Source organism: Canis lupus, chromosome 28, assembly GCF_003254725.2.
Source record: "Canis lupus dingo isolate Sandy chromosome 28, ASM325472v2, whole genome shotgun sequence".
Lineage (NCBI taxonomy): Eukaryota > Metazoa > Chordata > Mammalia > Carnivora > Canidae > Canis > Canis lupus.
The window spans coordinates 33,613,044-33,630,873 of NC_064270.1; the positions used below are offsets into that span (position 1 = coordinate 33,613,044).

General features: G+C 53.5%; 1 protein-coding gene across 10 annotated transcripts in view; it reads right to left on the reverse strand.

The window, feature by feature from the left end:
• Positions 1–1,977: 1,977 nt before the first annotated feature.
• CHST15 (carbohydrate sulfotransferase 15) overlaps positions 1,978–17,830 on the reverse strand; it is a 74,474-nt gene continuing 58,621 nt past the window's right edge. For all 10 annotated transcript variants that reach the window (XM_049103017.1, XM_049103018.1, XM_049103022.1 and 7 more), the window contains 3 exons: positions 12,423–12,579; positions 6,154–6,301; positions 1,978–4,526 (listed from right to left, as the gene is read on the reverse strand). In XM_049103017.1, coding sequence (XP_048958974.1) covers positions 4,336–4,526; positions 6,154–6,301; positions 12,423–12,579 — 496 coding nt within the window. In that variant the 3' untranslated portion in view covers positions 1,978–4,335. The remainder of the gene's footprint in view (positions 4,527–6,153; positions 6,302–12,422; positions 12,580–17,830) is intronic.

Genomic DNA, 17,830 nt, shown 5'->3' on the forward strand with positions numbered 1-17,830 from the left:
CTGCCCTTGTGGCTGAGGCGGGTCTCCTGGGGAACCGAGAAAGTGACTTTAAAGGAAAAAACAGAACTTCTAAGCACTCAGCAATCTATCTGGGGTGGGGGGCCCCTGGGCTCACCTGGAGAAACACCCAGAACGGCTTGCAAGGTGACTTTGGGAGAAAAGTGGGTCTGTGGCCTGCCTGGCCTCCCCCCGTCCCGCTCACCCCAGCCACAGGACCTGCTGGACAGGAAGACGCACCACCTCGGGACGGATGGGTCGGGAGGGAAGCTTGGTCCTCTGCTGGGCAGCCGCCTGCCCCCTCAGATCTGCTTGGGCCCCACAGGGCAAAGATGCAAAGGCTGGGCCGGGGGCGTCCACTCCCTTGGCTGCCCGGCTGCCTCCCGGGGTCGCCCTCCTGGGGGTGGCTGAACAATGACCCCCGAAGATGTCCACATCCTAATCCCTGGAGCCTCTAAGTCACCTTATGTGGCAAAAGGGCCTTTACTCAGGCCCTGAGACGGGGAGAGGACCCTGCATTACCTGGGGGGCCCAGAGTCATCCCTGGAGTCTTTCCGAGGGCAGGGAGAGGGGGACAGTCAGAGAAGGCCGATGTGACCCCGGAACTAGTCAGAGATTCGAGGATGCTACACTGAGGACCGGGGCAGGGATCACGAGCCATGGAAAGGGGAGGCTTCCAGAAGCTGGAGATGCCAAGGGAGCGGGTCCTCCCCCAGCATCTCCAGAAGGCACGGAGCCCACACCTTGGCCTTCGCCCCAGGAGACTGATTCCGGATTTCTCATCTCCGGAGCTGCCAGATAATCAACTCGTGTTGTTTTAAGGCGCTAGTCTGGCATAATTAGCGCCAGCAGCCGAGGGATCCTGGTCCGGTTCCCCAGGGCCACCCGCCCACGGGCCTGCCCCCTCCTGGCTGCTCGGCGGGAGCCCTGGCCCGGGAGGTTCTGGGAAGGTGCCTCTTCCTGCAAGTCTTAACAGGATCTGCCTCGCCCACAAGGAGAGCGGCTCCCCCAGGGTGAGATTTCGGGAGCAACAGGGAAACACCCGCCCACACCCAAGGCCTCTCTCCCTCCCTGCTGGCTGAGACCAGAAATTCCTCCAGAGCACGGCCTTTGCTTGTTCCCAAATAGGGGCATGGGGAAGAGGTCATTCCAAAGGGAGGTCAACATTAAGCTGTAGATGAGCGTTCCCTGTGAACTGGATCCCGAAGAGGGGGGCGCCCACACAGGGGAGAGGGTTTCCCAGGACAGGGAATCAAGGGACCTCAAGGCTCACCCGTCCATCCTGCCCCTCGTGTCCCACCCACCCCTCTCCTCTCAGGCTGGCTTTCTCTGCTGAGCCAAACTGGTCCTGGCTCCCTCATCAGGAGATGGGGTCCTCCTCTTTCCAGGTCTGGACTTGCTGGCCCCCCTCCCACAATACACAACTACGGGGGAGAGTTCTGGGGGAGAGACTCTCCCAAGGTGGTCTTTTCAGAAAAGGGGGACCAACCCGTGGTCCACACTGGCCCCCTGAAAGCCCAGGCCTCTGGAACCCCAAATGTGGGTCAACCCCATCTCCTCTACCTGGCTGGCCCATCCCCCTGCAGCCAGAGGACCCTGAAGTGACACACACTCACTGCCCCCGGGTATGAGGGAAGCAGCCATCCTGGGAGCAGCCCGTGGGCACAGCAGGGCCTGTGGTCAGTCACCCCACCTTCCAACCCACACGGCCGACAATCACATGAGGCTGGTCTGTGGGCACGGCGGGCCCTGGCACCCGCACACCCATGGCAGGCCTACTCGTGGGTTGTCCCTGGTGATGTCAGAGCTCTTCCCTCTCCCGTCCCCATATGCAGGGGGTCCCCTCCCCCGGTGTGCGCAGAGAGCACACAGGTGAGACCCTGAACGATCTCGACGACTCATCTGTAAGCAGCAGGTGTGGTGGAGGACCTACCCCGGGCGCACAGGGGGGCGAGGCACCGCATGCACTCCCGGGCCGGGTCACGGGGGCCACATTTAATTATGTTAAATATTAATAAAAGTACAGAGTAACTGTGGTTCACTTAGCATACCTTCCACTACCGAGGGTGTACAACTGAATACAGTCCGATACGCGGCTTTGGGGACACACAGTATCTTCAATACCAGGTCATGAGAAACGCTCCCATTCACTTTGGTTTTGGACGACAGGCTCTAGGACCGCCGTCCGGAACGACACCCGGGCCATCAGCAAGAACCGGGCTGCCTGTGAGAAAGCAGGGGCGCCAGGGGCGCCCTCCGGAGAAAGGCCCCTCGAGAGGAACTGTCTGGATGGCATGATTGGCACCGAAGGGCTGGGCCTGCGTCTATAAAAAGATTTGTATCATAAACCAAATAATATTGGAAATAATACCTCCGGGAATACTTCTGTAAGAAGCAGAATCACACTACATGTTATTCACATGCATCCGAGTGCGTAGGAAAAGTCCTCTGTCGTAGTCGTGGGTGGGGCGGGAGAGCGAAATGTGTCCTCAAGTGACAAGTTCGTTGGCAGAGAAATCAATCCATGAAAAGGTGGTGTCCAGAGCGGAGGTGCCTCATCAGCAACAGAAGTGGAAGGTGCCCACGCACGCATGCGCGTGCACACCCGGGACTGTGAATAAATACACACGCACGCTGCCGTGACATCTCCCTGCAGCCCCTGGTGCTCAGGCCGGATCCCCTGCTGGCTGCCTGTGAGGGACTTAGGGCCAGGTAACTATCCCACAAAGCAGGTCTTCAGGACACACAGCTCCTTCAGTAGCAGGAACAGCTCGGCTACGGCCATACTGATGGCCCTTGCACGCCTTCACCCGGGCGGCGCATCCCACCTCTTGGTGGCAGAAAGATGAGGACGCCAGAGCTGGACAGCTGAGCAAATCCTCACGTCTGCACACATGGCTGGACACAAAGGCATCCGCATGTTCTGACTTTGGCGTATGGGACTTGTCCAGAGAGCTCTGGTTCCCAGGAAGCTTCCCTTGGAAACACTCCAGTGCAAAACTCCATCGAGGTCCCACCTGGGGCTGCGTGCCAAGTGGGCTCCAGTGTTCTCTTCACTCTCTCCCCATCACTTCCAAGAAATGATGAGACCTTTAGCCCATCCACTGGTAAACCAAGCTGCCGAGCGGCCCAGTAAGTTCCATTAAGAATCCCAGCATACCATGCGCGGCCCACGTATAGCTCACTCATTGTGTTTCTGAATCAGAGCAAGCATCTTGTAGTCTGTGAACATAGGAAGGGCCTCTGGCCACACGTGGTGGAGAATGTGCGTAATGAGCTCATTCCGGGGGGTGGGGGGGTGGGCGGAGGCAGAGCAACAGAGAGCGTCCTTGGCCGGAACTAAAACTTGAAACACCTTCCAGGCCTGGTGGTGACCTTGAGTGTGCGAGGAGAGTCCAAGAGGCCCAGATTTCCCAGGAAGAGTTCAACCCCTGGAAGGTGCTCAGTCTGGCATTAACTGCAACAACTTCCCTTCCAGTTAGAAACGGACTCTGTATTCTGATTATAAACTGAGTAAACTCTTGAGGAAACATCTAAAGAGGCAGAAAAGGGAGCTACGGCTAACGAGATACAGAAAGTGGTTTCAAACATTCATTTTCTAGTTAAACGTAAGTAACGCACAAGGACAGAATGGGAGATGGTCCGAGAAACAAATGTGCTACCAAAAATTGATGATTTTTTTTCTTCTCTCTCATGAAAGTGAAGTTAAGAGGGTTTATATCTGAAGAGAAAAAGGGTGGACTTTGGAGTAAAAGGAAAAAAAGGAAAGAGGCTCCATTCTCTGCCCAAACGAAGGTATTGGCCTGAACAGTGCTTCCAAACTGAATGGAAGTGTAAGCTCTGGCAATGCCATGGTGTGACCTCCGGCATGGTGGCACGACCTCCAGTGTGGTGGTGTGACCTCTAGCATGGTGACATGACCCCTAGCATGGTGGCATAACCTCAGTGTGGTGGCATGACCTCCGGCATGGTGACATGACCTCCAGCGTGGCGGCGTGACCTCTGGCGTGCTCAATCGGATCCCAGCATCGTCAGCCCCCAGCTATGCCCGTCCCCCAGCGCCCCCACCAGCACCGCCCGCCTCACCCCCGCAGCCTGGCCACGCTGCTGCAGGAGGGAACAGTTTCCCAAGTGGATTTCCAATGGCCTCGGCTGGAGAGGCCCTGCGAAGGGTCAGTTCCCAGATTATTTCACACCACAAATGGTTATGCTAAACACGTGCCTCGGGAGGGGAAGAAGAATCTTGGGGTTTTCTCCACACTGTGAGTAAAAGGGCCCCCCCACAAAGAGAGACTTTTCAATCGTGGTACAGTGGAAACCACAGCGGGAACGCAGCCCTCAGGTCTTCCTCCAGGCGAACGCCTCGTCAGCGAGCACCTGCGCCAGCCTGGTGTTGAAAGGCCCGTAGAAGTCCTGCAGGATCCTCTGGGTGACAGGCCACATGGGCCCCAGGTTCCGGTCCTCAGGACGCCGTGCATTGGACGCGGGGCTCTTTGTCATCAGGGTCTCTTGTTTCTCACCTAAGGGCCCTGAACAGAGAGAAAAGGCTCCCATGAGGCCAGAGGCACGGCAGGATGGAACCCCACAAAGCTCCCAGCCATGCTTCGTGTGTCGAGACAGGAGTTCCCCTTCAGTGTGCGGAGATTAAAATGCTTCAGCTGGACCCATTCTGGAGTCGCTGAGGGTGAAAAGCAGAAGTGTCATCATGAAATAGCAGGGACTCCTGGGCCTGGGGTTGCACTCTTGCCCTCGGAAGTGTGGCTGGACCTGTGGGATGCAGCTCACCTGGGCCTCACCTCCTGGCTTCCTGGCCAGATACCCCTCGAGGGCAGGCACTCTTGGCTGCCAGCCTGTCCTTTGATAACTGTCCAACCTGCACATCCATGTGCTTAGATCCTCCTGCTAACCAGCCTGCCAGAATTTTTGTCCCTGTTCTTTCCACTTCAGGCTGCTGATGCAAAGGGCCTGTGGCTGGGCCATACTTCACCCTGTGTGTTGTGCTATGCAGGGCCCATGGGGGCAGGTAGAGGCCACCTATGCCCAGAGACTCCATGAGCTGAACTTTCTCCTGCAGCAAGGTCGTAGGGAGCGAGGCCCAGGAACAAGCCAGCCACCTCCACCCCCAGCCCTCTAGACCATAGGCCTCTCACTGGCTTAACCAACTGGATCAACGCTCAGGCCCTCGGGATGGTGACAAGGCCAAGGTCCTAAGCCTTTACACAGAAAACCCTATTCCAGTGTCCTTGGGTTGCATGTAATAGAAGGAACAGAGCTGCCTCACTGTCCGTCTCAGGGACTAAAGGCAAGCTCATCAAGGCAAGAGAATCTACCAGCGGCCAAATCAAAGAAAAATGGTTCTGGGCCTTCAAAGGGAAGAGTAATCACACTCCCTCATATCACCAGCTCACCTATGACAAAGGGTCCCAAGGCCAGTGGTGGGCACACATACTTCAGGAAATATTCCCTCAACAAAATTCCCAGGCCGGATAATTAGACGGGGCTGCGGGAGATGAATGATGAGCTCTGCTCTAGACTTCAAGCAATCCTTGGGGGCACATCCACATGGGCAGCACGCCGTGTCCACATGCCCACCCCTACCAGCCATCACCATGGCCAGGAGCAGTGGGCCTTCCCAGACGTACCACCAGCCATGTGGCCCTGACAACATCAGGGGTCGACAGAAATCTGGGACGAGGCAATGACCTGTCCATGCCCTCCTCCAAGCCTTGCGGCCTCCGCAACACTATTCCAGGCACACACTGACATCTCACCCATCCTCAGGGCTCAGGCCACTGACCATTCCTTCCATGAAGCCTTCCATCCTGTCCTTCAGCAGCTGGGACCCCAGGTCACATGTACAAACCTACTGCGAGGACACTAACCTTCCCCATCGTTCTATCAGTGCCTTGGGTTCCTTGAGCTGAGGCTTTCCTTCTCCTCTCTGTCTGCTACCCTGAAAGCTTCCAGATGAGGGGCCATCCCCTCACTACCCCAGCACAAGGCTCGGCGCCTGACAAACAGCTACTGAACTAGCCACCCAGCTCGGCCCATCCCTGCCAGGTGCACGGAGTCCAGATGTGACGCAGCGAGCACCGCGGCCAGCCAGTGTCCACGGAGCTCATGCCAGCTCCACGGTCTCCAGCGCGACATTCATACCGAGGTTGAGGAACTGGAAGACCCTGTGCATGGTGTACTTGACGTTGGATGCGTGGTCTTCCAGGCGAAGAATGAGGAATTGGTCTTTGTTAAAAACAGTGAGCCAATCCAGAAGGTACACAGCATACAGACCGACCTGGAGCCTCACCTAGAGCCAAAGAAGAAGGCAGGCGTTACCTCAGGAGTGATTCCCCCAACATTTTTCCCCAAGTATGATGGCATGTGTACAAGCCAATCCCAAAAGACTTATCCAAGCAAACAACTGCCTTCAAAGGATGGATTTTAAATGCTATGCATGCTCGAGTCCTCATGGAGGGTTCTGAGCTACCCACGCAAGGGGTTCCTACTTGGCGTCACGTTTAACCCTCACGATGACCCTCTAGGTAGCTCTGTGACACATTTGGTAGTAAAGACTGTGGTGAAGGAAGTGCCCCAGACTGTTTGCATGAACAGTGCCGACATTCTTTGCACAACGTCCTGGCTGTTTCTGCTCCTACACCCAGCACATGACGACCATGAGAAACACCAGTCAACGCCTCAGAGACAAGCCAGGTGAGGGAACTGCCATGTGCCCGGTGCCACCCGAACACCCGTGCCAGATGGCTGTGTGTACGTCCCGGTACAGCAGTGTTACATGCAGCCACTGCACGTCCGGGGTCCTCGTCTTTCTCTGCCTTCTCTCACGCCCAACTGCAAGCTTGCACAATGAATAACCTTGCCCAAGGGAAGTCTGACCCCTTGTCCCTGGATCCTAGGAGGTGACCTCTAGGTCACCTGGATGTCCTACCTCATAAGCATCTTTGCTCACCTGGGGCATCTGGCCACCCGACAGTACAGAGCATGAGTCGCCCCGGGAGCTTTGGGCCACACAGGCTCAGTCTGACCTGCAGCAGGGGCTGGGCAGTAAAGGCCAGCCACGCGGAGGTATGTGACTGAGCCCAGGCAAGAGCCTGGACACCAGGGCTTCGGTGGGCTTCCCTGGTAGGCAATGCTCAGTGCGTAGCGTCACGTGTGCTTCTTCCCCGCACAGGCTGATGGGTGATGGTTGTCCCTTCCCTGCTGTAAATCGTAACCACGAATACCACCGTCTTCAGTGCGCCCTGGGATTCCTTCCAATTACTGAGCCCCATGGGATCCCTGGGTGGCGCAGCGGTTTAGCGCCTGCCTTGGCCCGGGGTGCGATCCTGGAGACCCAGGATCGAATCCCATGTCGGGCTCCTGGTGCATGAAGCCTGCTTCTCCCTCTGCCTATGTCTCTGCCTCTCTCTCTCTCTCCCTCTGTGTGACTATCATAAATAAATTTTAAAAATTAAAAAAAAAATACTGAGCCCCCAAACCACTTTTGGGGACCCCTAACTTACAAACACGTCACGACTCAGAGTGGTCCTGGCATGTTCCCTTTAACCTCGCAGCTGCTGTTAAGCTCCTCAAAGCTTCAGGAAAGAACAGTCCTCTCCCCTTCCACCAAGGCCCCTTGTCCTGCACTCCTACTCCTGCGCCCCGGCCTCCCCACGTCCTCAGGACCCCACTCCTCTTCCTGTCTGCTGCTCTGTCTCTGCCACCTTCCCAGATGTTTCCATCCGCTGCCCCTCCGGTCAGGCCCCACTGCACGGCCTCCTCACTGCTGCTCCTGTCTAGTCTCCAGCAGCCAGCCCTCGCCTGCCACTACCGTAAACAGTCCCCACTCCCAACCGGCGCCCTCCCCCCCGACGGTGTCCAAGTGTGGAGAGAATTGGTCTGGATTGTGCTCAGCCCCCAGGTGCCCCCTCCAAGCCTCGGCCCCTTTGGGCTCCTCCTGTCTTCCCCTAGCAGGGCTCTGGAGGCCCTGGCGGCCGTGCCCACTGCCGTGGGAGCAGACGACGATGGTGAGACAGTTGACCCGATGCACAACTTGTTTCCTCTCCCGCTATTCTTTTCTCATTCTGTTATTTTTCTTATCATGTGGGAGGACACAAAGGAAGAAAAACAGGGAGGGGGATCAGCTGTCTCCAAAATTCATCAGCTGCCTCCAGCCCCCAGGTGGTTGCCTCTTTGTGTGTCAACCTGTACAGAAGACCCCAAGCTGGGCCAAAGCCACAGGGAAATGAGTATGTGCCAGCCTCAGAAATCACGTGTGCGTCGCCTCTAACACAGACAAACCTTTACAAGAACGTCTGCTTGAGTCATCAGCCTCACAGAACATTTCAATTCTCTGTCAGGCTCACGGCTGGCCCCTCTCAGGGAGGCCCTGCCTCACAAGGGCCATATCTTCCAGAGAGCCCGCTTTTGGAACTGGGGAACTTTCTAGAATCAAAGAAGCTGGTGTTTGCGACACGAAGGGGCACTGTATAATAGCCGGGATCCCACTCCTGACCTGGCCACAGGTGACAGACTATTTCTGGGCAGGCCTGCTATGTCCATCATGGGCAGAGCCCCCACCACTGCTCCCAGGGGGACAGAACCTGCTGGCTGAGGTCCTCCTGCAGCCGGAAACAGACTCGGGCGCTCTGCAGAAAGGAGGCGGGCTGGCTCCCATAGCAGCAGGCTCCCTGGTCCCCTGAACACCCCTCCCCCAGCCCGCCGCCCCTGTACCACTCCAGGAAAGCTCTGGTCACCCCAACTGACACTTTCTGGTGCAAGCAGCATCGCTGCTACAACTGTGCGCCATTAAGACCAACCTAGGACAGGCCCACTCAGAATTCTTCGCCTCTCCCCCGGTAGAGTTGGAGAATCAAAATGGAATGAAGATAAAAAGAGTATTTAGGGGAAGTGTCCGATTGATATAAAATTACAAAACATCAGAGCTGAGAGAAGCCTTTGAGGTGATCTGCCCCAGCCAACTCTTGATGGAAAAACAGAAGCCCAGGGAGGGGTGGGAGGGCCGGCTCAGGGTCAGCTGGGAGCACCCACCAGTTCTCAGTTCCCGATCGGGGCTTAGGTGGAACTCCCACCCAGCCTATCTGCTGTCTGCTAGTGCCAAAAACTCCTCGTTCATTCATTCACTTGTTCTGCAAATAATCAAGTGCATGCTACACACCAAATGCCCCACTTGTCAGTGGAGATGTGCTGCTACGTAACAGACACGGCCCCTGGCCTCCTGGAGCCTGGAACCTAGTGGGGGACCCAAGAAACCAACACCTGTAACCAGCAGCTGCAGTCCACGCTATCGGGACACACGCAGGGTGGGGACAGGGAGCAGACGGTAGATGAAAGCAAGACCAAGAGAATGAGAAGCCCTCCAACACCCAGGAGAGGCCTGTCCCCTGGAAAGGAAAGTGGGAAAAGGCGCTGGAACCTGTCTCTTCAACCTCAGGGGACAACGCTCTGTCTGGAGGGCTGCTAGACGGATTGCCGGGCCCACCCCCAAGGCGCTCGATTCTGGGGTCTGGGGCTCAGCCCGGCAGTCTGTGTTTCTGACAAGTTCCCAGGGGGCATCGATGCTGCTGGTCCAGGGACCCGCTCTGCAAACCCCTGCTCCGAGGCAAGAGGCTGGCCTGAGGACTGAACAGGAGAGCGTGTGGCCGCAGAGCAGTGATGGAGAGGGGGTGGCGGGGAGGAGGTGGGGGTAGCAGCCGGGCCGGCTCGCTCCTTCTGGTGCTGTAGGAGGGCAGTGAATGTCTTCAGAAGGGTCGTACCAAGGTCCACCCTGGGCTGTGGTTGAGCTGGGATTCAGCTGGAGGGAAATCTGCTTCCCTCATCCCAGAATTAAAGATTCAATCTCCTTTGCCTGGCTCTCCCCGCTGAGCAGGAGCTGGCCAGGGGCTGAAGAGTAACGGCCAATCTGCGATCTGTGACACCCGCCCCCCTCTGTCCTGTGTACAGATGCTGCCCCTGGGCTTCTCTCTCTGACCAGAGGTGTCTGCTAAGCCACCACCTTGTGGTGGCTTCCCCCTTTTATCCCACCACCTCATCCTCATCCAACCCATCTGCACTTCTCTTCCACTATGCCTCCTAATTGTTTCTAGAAACCTGCATCCCCTCCTACCCTGACTCAGCCACCAGTTCTCTTACAGAAATCTCATCTCACCCCACCCCCACTGGCTTCCCTGTCTCTGGGATACACCCCACCCTCCCACCCCTGAGGGCCCTGTACACTGGGCACCTTTCTGAAATGCACAACTGCTACAACTATCCTCCCCTCAAGCCCTCCCTGGGGTCCCAGCACCCTCAGGATGAAGTCCAGACTTCCAAGGCTCACCAGAGCTCCTCGGTGATGCAGGCTCACACCTTCCTCTTACCATCACCCCACCACCCACACGACTATGTGCTGTGCTGACTGTAGTAAACACGGTCTGTGCCCACCTCTCATCTTTTGCATATTCTGCTCCCCTCACCTGGACATGTCACCAACTCCACATCCCTGGATGACTCATCCTTTCAGCTTCAACACAAACATTACCTCTCTGAGAGAGTCCCTCTGATGCCCTATGTCCGGGTAGCCTCTGCTGGGAGGCACAGCTCCTGTCCCAGCCTGTCACTCTCCCTGCTAGGGCTGAGGCTGCACTGGGCAGTCTGTCCTGCCATGGCTGCCATCCCAGCCCGCGGGCCACTCACACACATAGTGAAGTGGTGAATGCACGTGAAGGGTAGCAGAATACGCAGCCCTGAAATATACCACTTGGCGTAAGGATTATTTTGAAGGCAACTGAGAAGAAACAATTAAGAAAAGCTCTCTGCCCTCATTCTGTTTGCCTAAAAGCAGTAAATTTGTGAGGGTGCCCTCCTCCCCTCTTGGCCATGATGGACCAAAGTTAATCACTGGAGAAACTCTAAACCTCTGTCGGCCTGAAGACAGCACCAAAGATTTGACAGAACAAACCTTGCTAAAACTAGCCCTTATCACCCCCATCCATTTATTTGCCTTCCCATAGTTTCCTGCCATAGAAACTCAAAGTCTTTTTCCTTTGTCTGGTCACCTCTTTACAAACGCATTGTTCTCTTACCACGTCACATGAGCCTGAGTTCTAACCACCCCGGTGAGTTACTCATCGAGGATGCGTGTATCTGCAACACAGACATTAATAAGCTGGTGGTTCTTTCCCCTCTTGTTAATGTGTCTTTTGTCATCTAATTTATGGGGTCCCAACCAATGACTCTAAGATAGCCAGAGCCAAGGGATGATTTATTTCTCCCCTCCATGTGAATGAATATCACTCTGATCCTTCCAACAGCCTGGTAAAGCAGTAGTATTACTCCATTTTATGGGAAGCAACAGAGTCTCAGAGAAGCTCAAACAATCGTTCAGAGTCACACAGCTGGTAAATCCCCAGGCTGGGAACTGCACCCACGCCACCATCTGACTCCACAGGCCACTCCTCTACCCTACACCCCTGGCCAGATTCTGTGCGGATCTGTGCCCTGGTCTGCAGCATCCTTGACAAACTAAAAACTCCAGCAGGAGAGCCTCAATCCAACCCACTGCCCAATGCACCCTGCCTTCCAGATGACACACCCTCTGATAACGAGACAGTGAAACCCCTTGAGAGGTTTGTGAAGCTCCCCATGCCCAGAGGGTTCCCAGCCTCCACCTCCAGCACATCTGTCGGTGGTTTACCACATGATGCACTCTGCAGAGCAGCACTTGTGAACCACACCCCGGGACAGGGGCAGCGCTGGCTTCACTGTGAAAGGCTTTCCTGCCGCACAAATCTACTACAAAGGTACGCCCACAACCCAAAAGTGGTGCAGCAGAAATCCACCCTTAGCTAAAGTGTGTGGAATTCACCACCAGCAGTTTCTTTTGCATAAAAAAAAAAAGCAAGATGCATATGGCTATATTCCTGAAGGCGAACAAGAGAAAAGAAAAGAGAGATCAAGGAAAAAACATTTTTCCATTTAGGCCCTGCCAAAGAAACACTGAAAGTCACCGGTGGGCAATTTTTTTTTTAACCACCATTACAATCCACCACTGGAGAACATGCTTAAGACAGTTTGAGAGCTGGGTCCCCGTGTCTGCCAATCCTAATTGCAGGGTGCATTTTCGGAGCCTCGCTACATGGTAATCTTCCTAAATGCGCCCTCATTCCCTGCGGAGGGAGGAGAGAATTGTACCGGGGAGATCAGCAGGGAAGAAAGCCTGGTGCCAGCTGAAAGGGCCCATCCCTCTTACAGTTTTTATGTCCGTGCATATTTGTGTGTGCATTAGCCGCCGCGCAGAGGCCTGGGGAGAGGCATCTGCACATTCAAATGCTTCTCTGTGTTTATATGCTCCCATCCCATCCACCATGCCGCCTGCATAATAAGCACCACAGAGCCTGTTCTGAGGGGGGCCGGGCTTCCAGGATACGCACAGGCATGGCATTGTTGAGCGTGTTGTTGTAGACACAGGCACGCAAGGAATAATCGAGCATGCAATTTTCAAACAGCTGCAGAGCTTCCGTCACTTTTTCATGAAAGTCGTCGGCAGATTTATTCGAACTTGCGAAGTAGAGATAGTCGGAGTACAACCTGTGAATAAAATAAATGGATATTTTTACCGCCCAGGAATGTGAAATCATGCTTCTTGGGTGACAATGACAATCAACGTGCAATCACAGATCTCGTCTTGTTCATTAAGACCCTGGCATTTCTTTGTTCCCTTGCACATGGCCACTTCCCTACCTCCTCTCACACCTCCCCACCCCTGCCAGGGCCACCCACACTCTCCTGGACTCAGACTCATCTACACTGGCCCCAGACAAGCCACCAGCACTTTCTTTGTTCTTTCCAGCCACTTGAGCGTGCAGCCCTGCTTTCCCTGTCCTAGTGAGCTCAGAAATGAGAGCAAAGTCAGGCCATGAAAATGTTATCTTCCTTCCGGTCTGTCTTCTCTCCTCCATCCGAGGCAACAAGAACATCTGTCGCTCTTATAACATTACAGTTCCTTGGGAAATTCCTGCCCATTCCACAGACATTCCAATTTTTTTTTTAATACCACTTGATGGGATGAGCACTGGGTGTTATACTACATGTCGGCAAATTGAATTTAAATTTTTAAAAATGTAAAAAAATAAGTAAAAAGGTTTTTTAAAAAATACATGAAATGTATCTTCCTAGATTGGTAGGGAACCTATTTTTCAACGCAGTATAAAAACACGCCCAGATATGCATGCAGTCACCTCTATATCTGTTTGCTTGTCCATGTCCATGGGTCCATTCATGCGGATCCCACCACATGGATGTGCCAGGTTTTCCTACGGGAACTGGTGGTGTGGGTTCCTTGGCTGAACTTTACTGAGGCTCCTCTAAACCTTCTTCCCAGCTTGTAAACGGCCACATCATCTCTGAATTGCCCAATTTCAGCAAGAATTCTGATGGGTCAGTTTAGCCAGAATCCCCCACCCTCTGATATCTGATTATCCTGGATGTGTGGTGGGTTCTTCATCCCCCCCAACACTTGGGGCATGTCTCATCCCCTCAGCCTGCCTTCAGTGGGAATCCTGCTACATCGGGTTGGCCAGAGCCCTGACTCGCTTACCCTGATGTGTCCTCTCAATAATTTCCAACCCACTGATCCCCACCCTTCCTTGGCTATAAATCCCCACTTTTCCCTGCTGTACCTTGAATGGAGGCCAGTATCTGTCCCCTACAGGAAACCCCACACCATGTCCTGACCTCCCTGCAATGGTCCTCAATGAAGCCTGCCTTCAGTCTTGAACAAGCACCAGAAGGACCTGCTTGCTTGCTTGCTTTCTCTTTCTTTCTATCTTTTCTTCCTTCAATAAATCTTCTGCAAATATATTTTACTGAACTCTCTGCATTACAGACAGATTTTTTTTTTAAGCATGGGATATTTCTTTTTCTTACATCACATAAATAAGCGGTAAGACAAGATGAGTTCTAACAACATAATAAATCCATCTCTCTTGGAAAGCCTTCCTGCCCAGGTTCTCTGGTGGTCCTAACTGGGAGTCTTGCTCCCCAAAGATGAGCTTCATTATCAGTTGCTGAAAAAGCCTTTGAGAAATTTTCTTTGCCTACTCAGGCATCTATCTGCATATTTTGTATTTTTGAAAACGCAGACGGCATCAGATTACATCGGATGGAGTCAGGCTGCAGACCTACCACTGTGGCACTCTCCTAATCACCTGGTTTGGAGGATTCTGAGCATCCATGAGAGCAGCTAACATGGTACACTGCAGCCTGACAGACACCTGATTCTACTTGTCGCCAAATAACTTTTTTCTTTAACAGAACTGAGCTGTGAGTTCCCACCCCTCTTCTTCTTTCTGCTTACAGAGAGGCTAAGTCTTTGTGCCTTTTCGATGCCCATCGCCACGTGACCTCCCTGCTGCACCCTTGCCTCATACACCATCCTCGGCCTGCCTGTGGGAACACGGAGCTGACGAGGGGCGGCCCCCTGACTCCAAGGACCCACATTCTCTCTTCTGCTAACACCATATTAACCCCCCCAACTTCTCCAAAGTGGCTTCACTCATTCCAGTGAAGGCAATTCAGTGAACCTTACTATGTACCGTATGTCTGAGGAGTACACATCTGTCCTGCCAATGGTGCTCCAGCCCCTCCCTGGGACTCAGCCACACTCACTGGAGCAGAAACCACAGGGCCCCCACTGCACAGGTCAGCTGCAAATGCTCCTCCCACACCTCTCCCCTCCAACTACTGTCATGGGAGAATATGCAGATGTACCGGTACCTCGAGCATGGCTTGTCAGGGACAAGAGCTTCTTCACCTCTGGCACAGTGCCTTTGACATGACCCTGAGAATTCATCCACAGCCAGTATTCACAGAGGACACCTGTGAGAAGTCTGAAGATGCCTGGGATCAGCCCAGAGATTGCCTAGAGTCTACATACACCCTGGCATGGGAGTTTTGTAGACCTCAACCTGTTCCATTAAACACTTCAAAAGGCTGTTTCCAGACTTGTCCTCAGTGATGCTCAGTGACTGGTGAGTTCACACCCCTCAGATCCGTGCCCACCTGAGCATATTACCCAGGATGATACCACATCTGCCCATTACAGTGTCTCCCAACATCAGTAGGTTCATCATGGCATCCATTGCTGCAGGTTAGTCATAATATAATCTAGAAGCTGATGGTTAAATGCCAAAATCAGCTTTGCATGGACCTCACAGCAATTCAGTTGTATGTGCCAAGGCGTACCATGTGGTCATGAGTCCGATGGGGTACCATTCCCAGCTCACGTGTTTCTTATCAGTCCAACTGATATTATGGCCCAGGCCAAGAAAGTATGTCCAGGAAAAGTAACAGACACCTCTGAAACTGTCATCAAAATCTATTATTTAATAGGAAATCCAAAACCAATGACTCCTATAAGACTATCCACATTCTTTGGTGGTACTGGAATTCTATCCCATAAATTACTATCTAAAAACCCAACCACCAAGTCAAGTTTTCCATACTGAGAGTTGATTTTGTAGCAATATTTCTTGTGGACGTTAGGCTCATAAATAAAACAAGAGCCCCTAAAGCTGCCTCAATTTTAAGTACAAAGTAACTTCATGAAGAATCTGCTGATTCTATACAATTGTTTAGGGATTAGGAAGTAATTCCAGGGCACACACTGGAACATGTCTGATGTTCCAACCAGGTCAACCCAGCTCTGCCGGCGGGCAGGAGGATGGATTTTCATCTTTTGGAGGTGACGTGAAATGAACACAGGGGTCCCACCTTCTGTGAGTCAGACCCACTTCCTCAGGAGAGTGGAGGGGGGATGTCTCTGGCCTCTCAGACCCCCAGGAACCCTGGATCTGCCCACAGAACGTACAGCAGGCCTCGGGGTTCCCTGAAGCCCACATGCATGCCCAGATTTATATCTGCAAAAATACATCCTTCACGCTCCACTTTGTCAAAAACATCTGAGCAGAGTCTTTGTTCATCACAACAAATGGCCATCCTTCCCATCCAGATTCTATAGATCCCCTCAAAATATGTACCCAGTACCTGTGAATAGGATCTAATTTGGAAATAGGGCTCTTTGCAGATGAAATTATGTGGAAGATCTTGAAATGAGATCATCCTGGATACAGGGTGGGTTGTAAGTCCAATGACGGTGTCCTTACAAAGGAGAGACAGACACAGGGGAGAAGGCCCCATGAAGACAGAGGGAGAGGATGGGTGATACCACCATAAGCCAGGGAATACCAAGAGCTGTGGGACACCAGCAGCAGCTGGACACAAGCCTGGGACAGTCCCTTCCTCAGAAGCCCCAGAAGGAACCTACCCTCCTGATACCTGGACTTTAGACTTCTAACCATCAGAACTTCCAGAGAAGAAATTTCTGTTGCTTTAAGCCACCAGGCTTATGGAAATCTGTTGCAATGGCCCCGGGAAATACATGCAGGTTCTAACCCCCAAATGCCAGGAAGACTGGGGAGTCATTTCTGCCAGCACCTCTCTCCTATCCTGAAACCTCAGCAGAGTCCTGAGTGTGCAGCTGGATGGGGGCAGGTGGTCGGCTTTCCCAGAGACACAAGAAGGAAGGCGAAGGAAAAGCACTGTTTGGGTCCCCTGAAGAATGAGGCTCATGCTTCACAAGAATGTTGGCAATAATCAATGCTGTGATTGCCCCACAGCTACCCTCTGGGAGGAACGGACCAGGTAGTGGCCATGGATGACTAAAAGCCACCTGCATGGTTTAAAGCCATTCAGAAAATGTTGAGAAGGGCAGCAAATGTATCAAGAATAAGTGTCCAAAAGCTGGAGTAGGCACACTCACGTAACAAGAGCTAAATCTAAACATCCACATTTTGGTCTTGAAAATCAACTGTACGATGATGAAACGGGGGAGAGAAGCCAAAAGGGAAAATACACAATAGGTTTAGCTGACATAAGCTCGTAATGAATCACCACAGAACTGCCTGGACACTTAAGCAGATCTCAGGATGCATTCACAAAGGTATGGCATTGAGGACATGGAAGGGTGTCACCTTGCTCCACCCTAGCAGGTGGGGACCCCAGAGGAGGCTTGCCTACTTCAGTGCTAGGTACCAAATGGTGGGAGGAATGAGCTGTTGCATCTGAAGAAGCAAGCCTTAGCAGGAAGGACAACTGTTTCAATGACCAAAAGGCTGTCCTGTGCTGGAAGGAGACCTGAACCATCCTCCTGAAGGACCAACTAGTGAGTAGAAGGTTCTGTAATTAGTTTGATGTGAGGGAAAAAAAATCTCCAGCTGGGCCAGTCCAGTAGGAAACAAATGCCCCAGGGCAGGAGCAGTCAAGGCTGGGGGCGTTGCTGAGGGAGAGCCGGCTGACACCGACACCCAGCAGGCCCCCTTACAGCGTAGGGGCTGCCAAGGCCCCTTCTGCTGAACCACCTAATTTTCTTCTTCTTCAACCATCCCAAACAGATGGGTGTTACATTTGGCCAGGACTGTTTCCAACAGCAATTCCAAATATAAGTCCGAATACATTCCAGGCCTTCTGTGCTGTGGTTATTTTAGAAGGCTGCTGGGCGGCCCCATGCCGGGGGGTCGGCCCTTGTGGAGGTGCACTCAGCTCCTGCCTGTGCTGTGGCGGGGGGAGGGGGGATCCTGGGTCCTAGCATTGCCATGAGGGAGAGTGGGAGAAAACATATGTGCCCGGCGGGGAGCGGGGGGCTGGCTTCCTCCAGAAGGGACCACATCTCTCCCGTGGAAACAGAGGAATGGCCGTCAGGACCATCACAAAGACCCCACAATGTAAAATCGGGCTGGTTATGCCAAGGCCAGTGCTGATCTCTGCAATGACACAGCCAGGG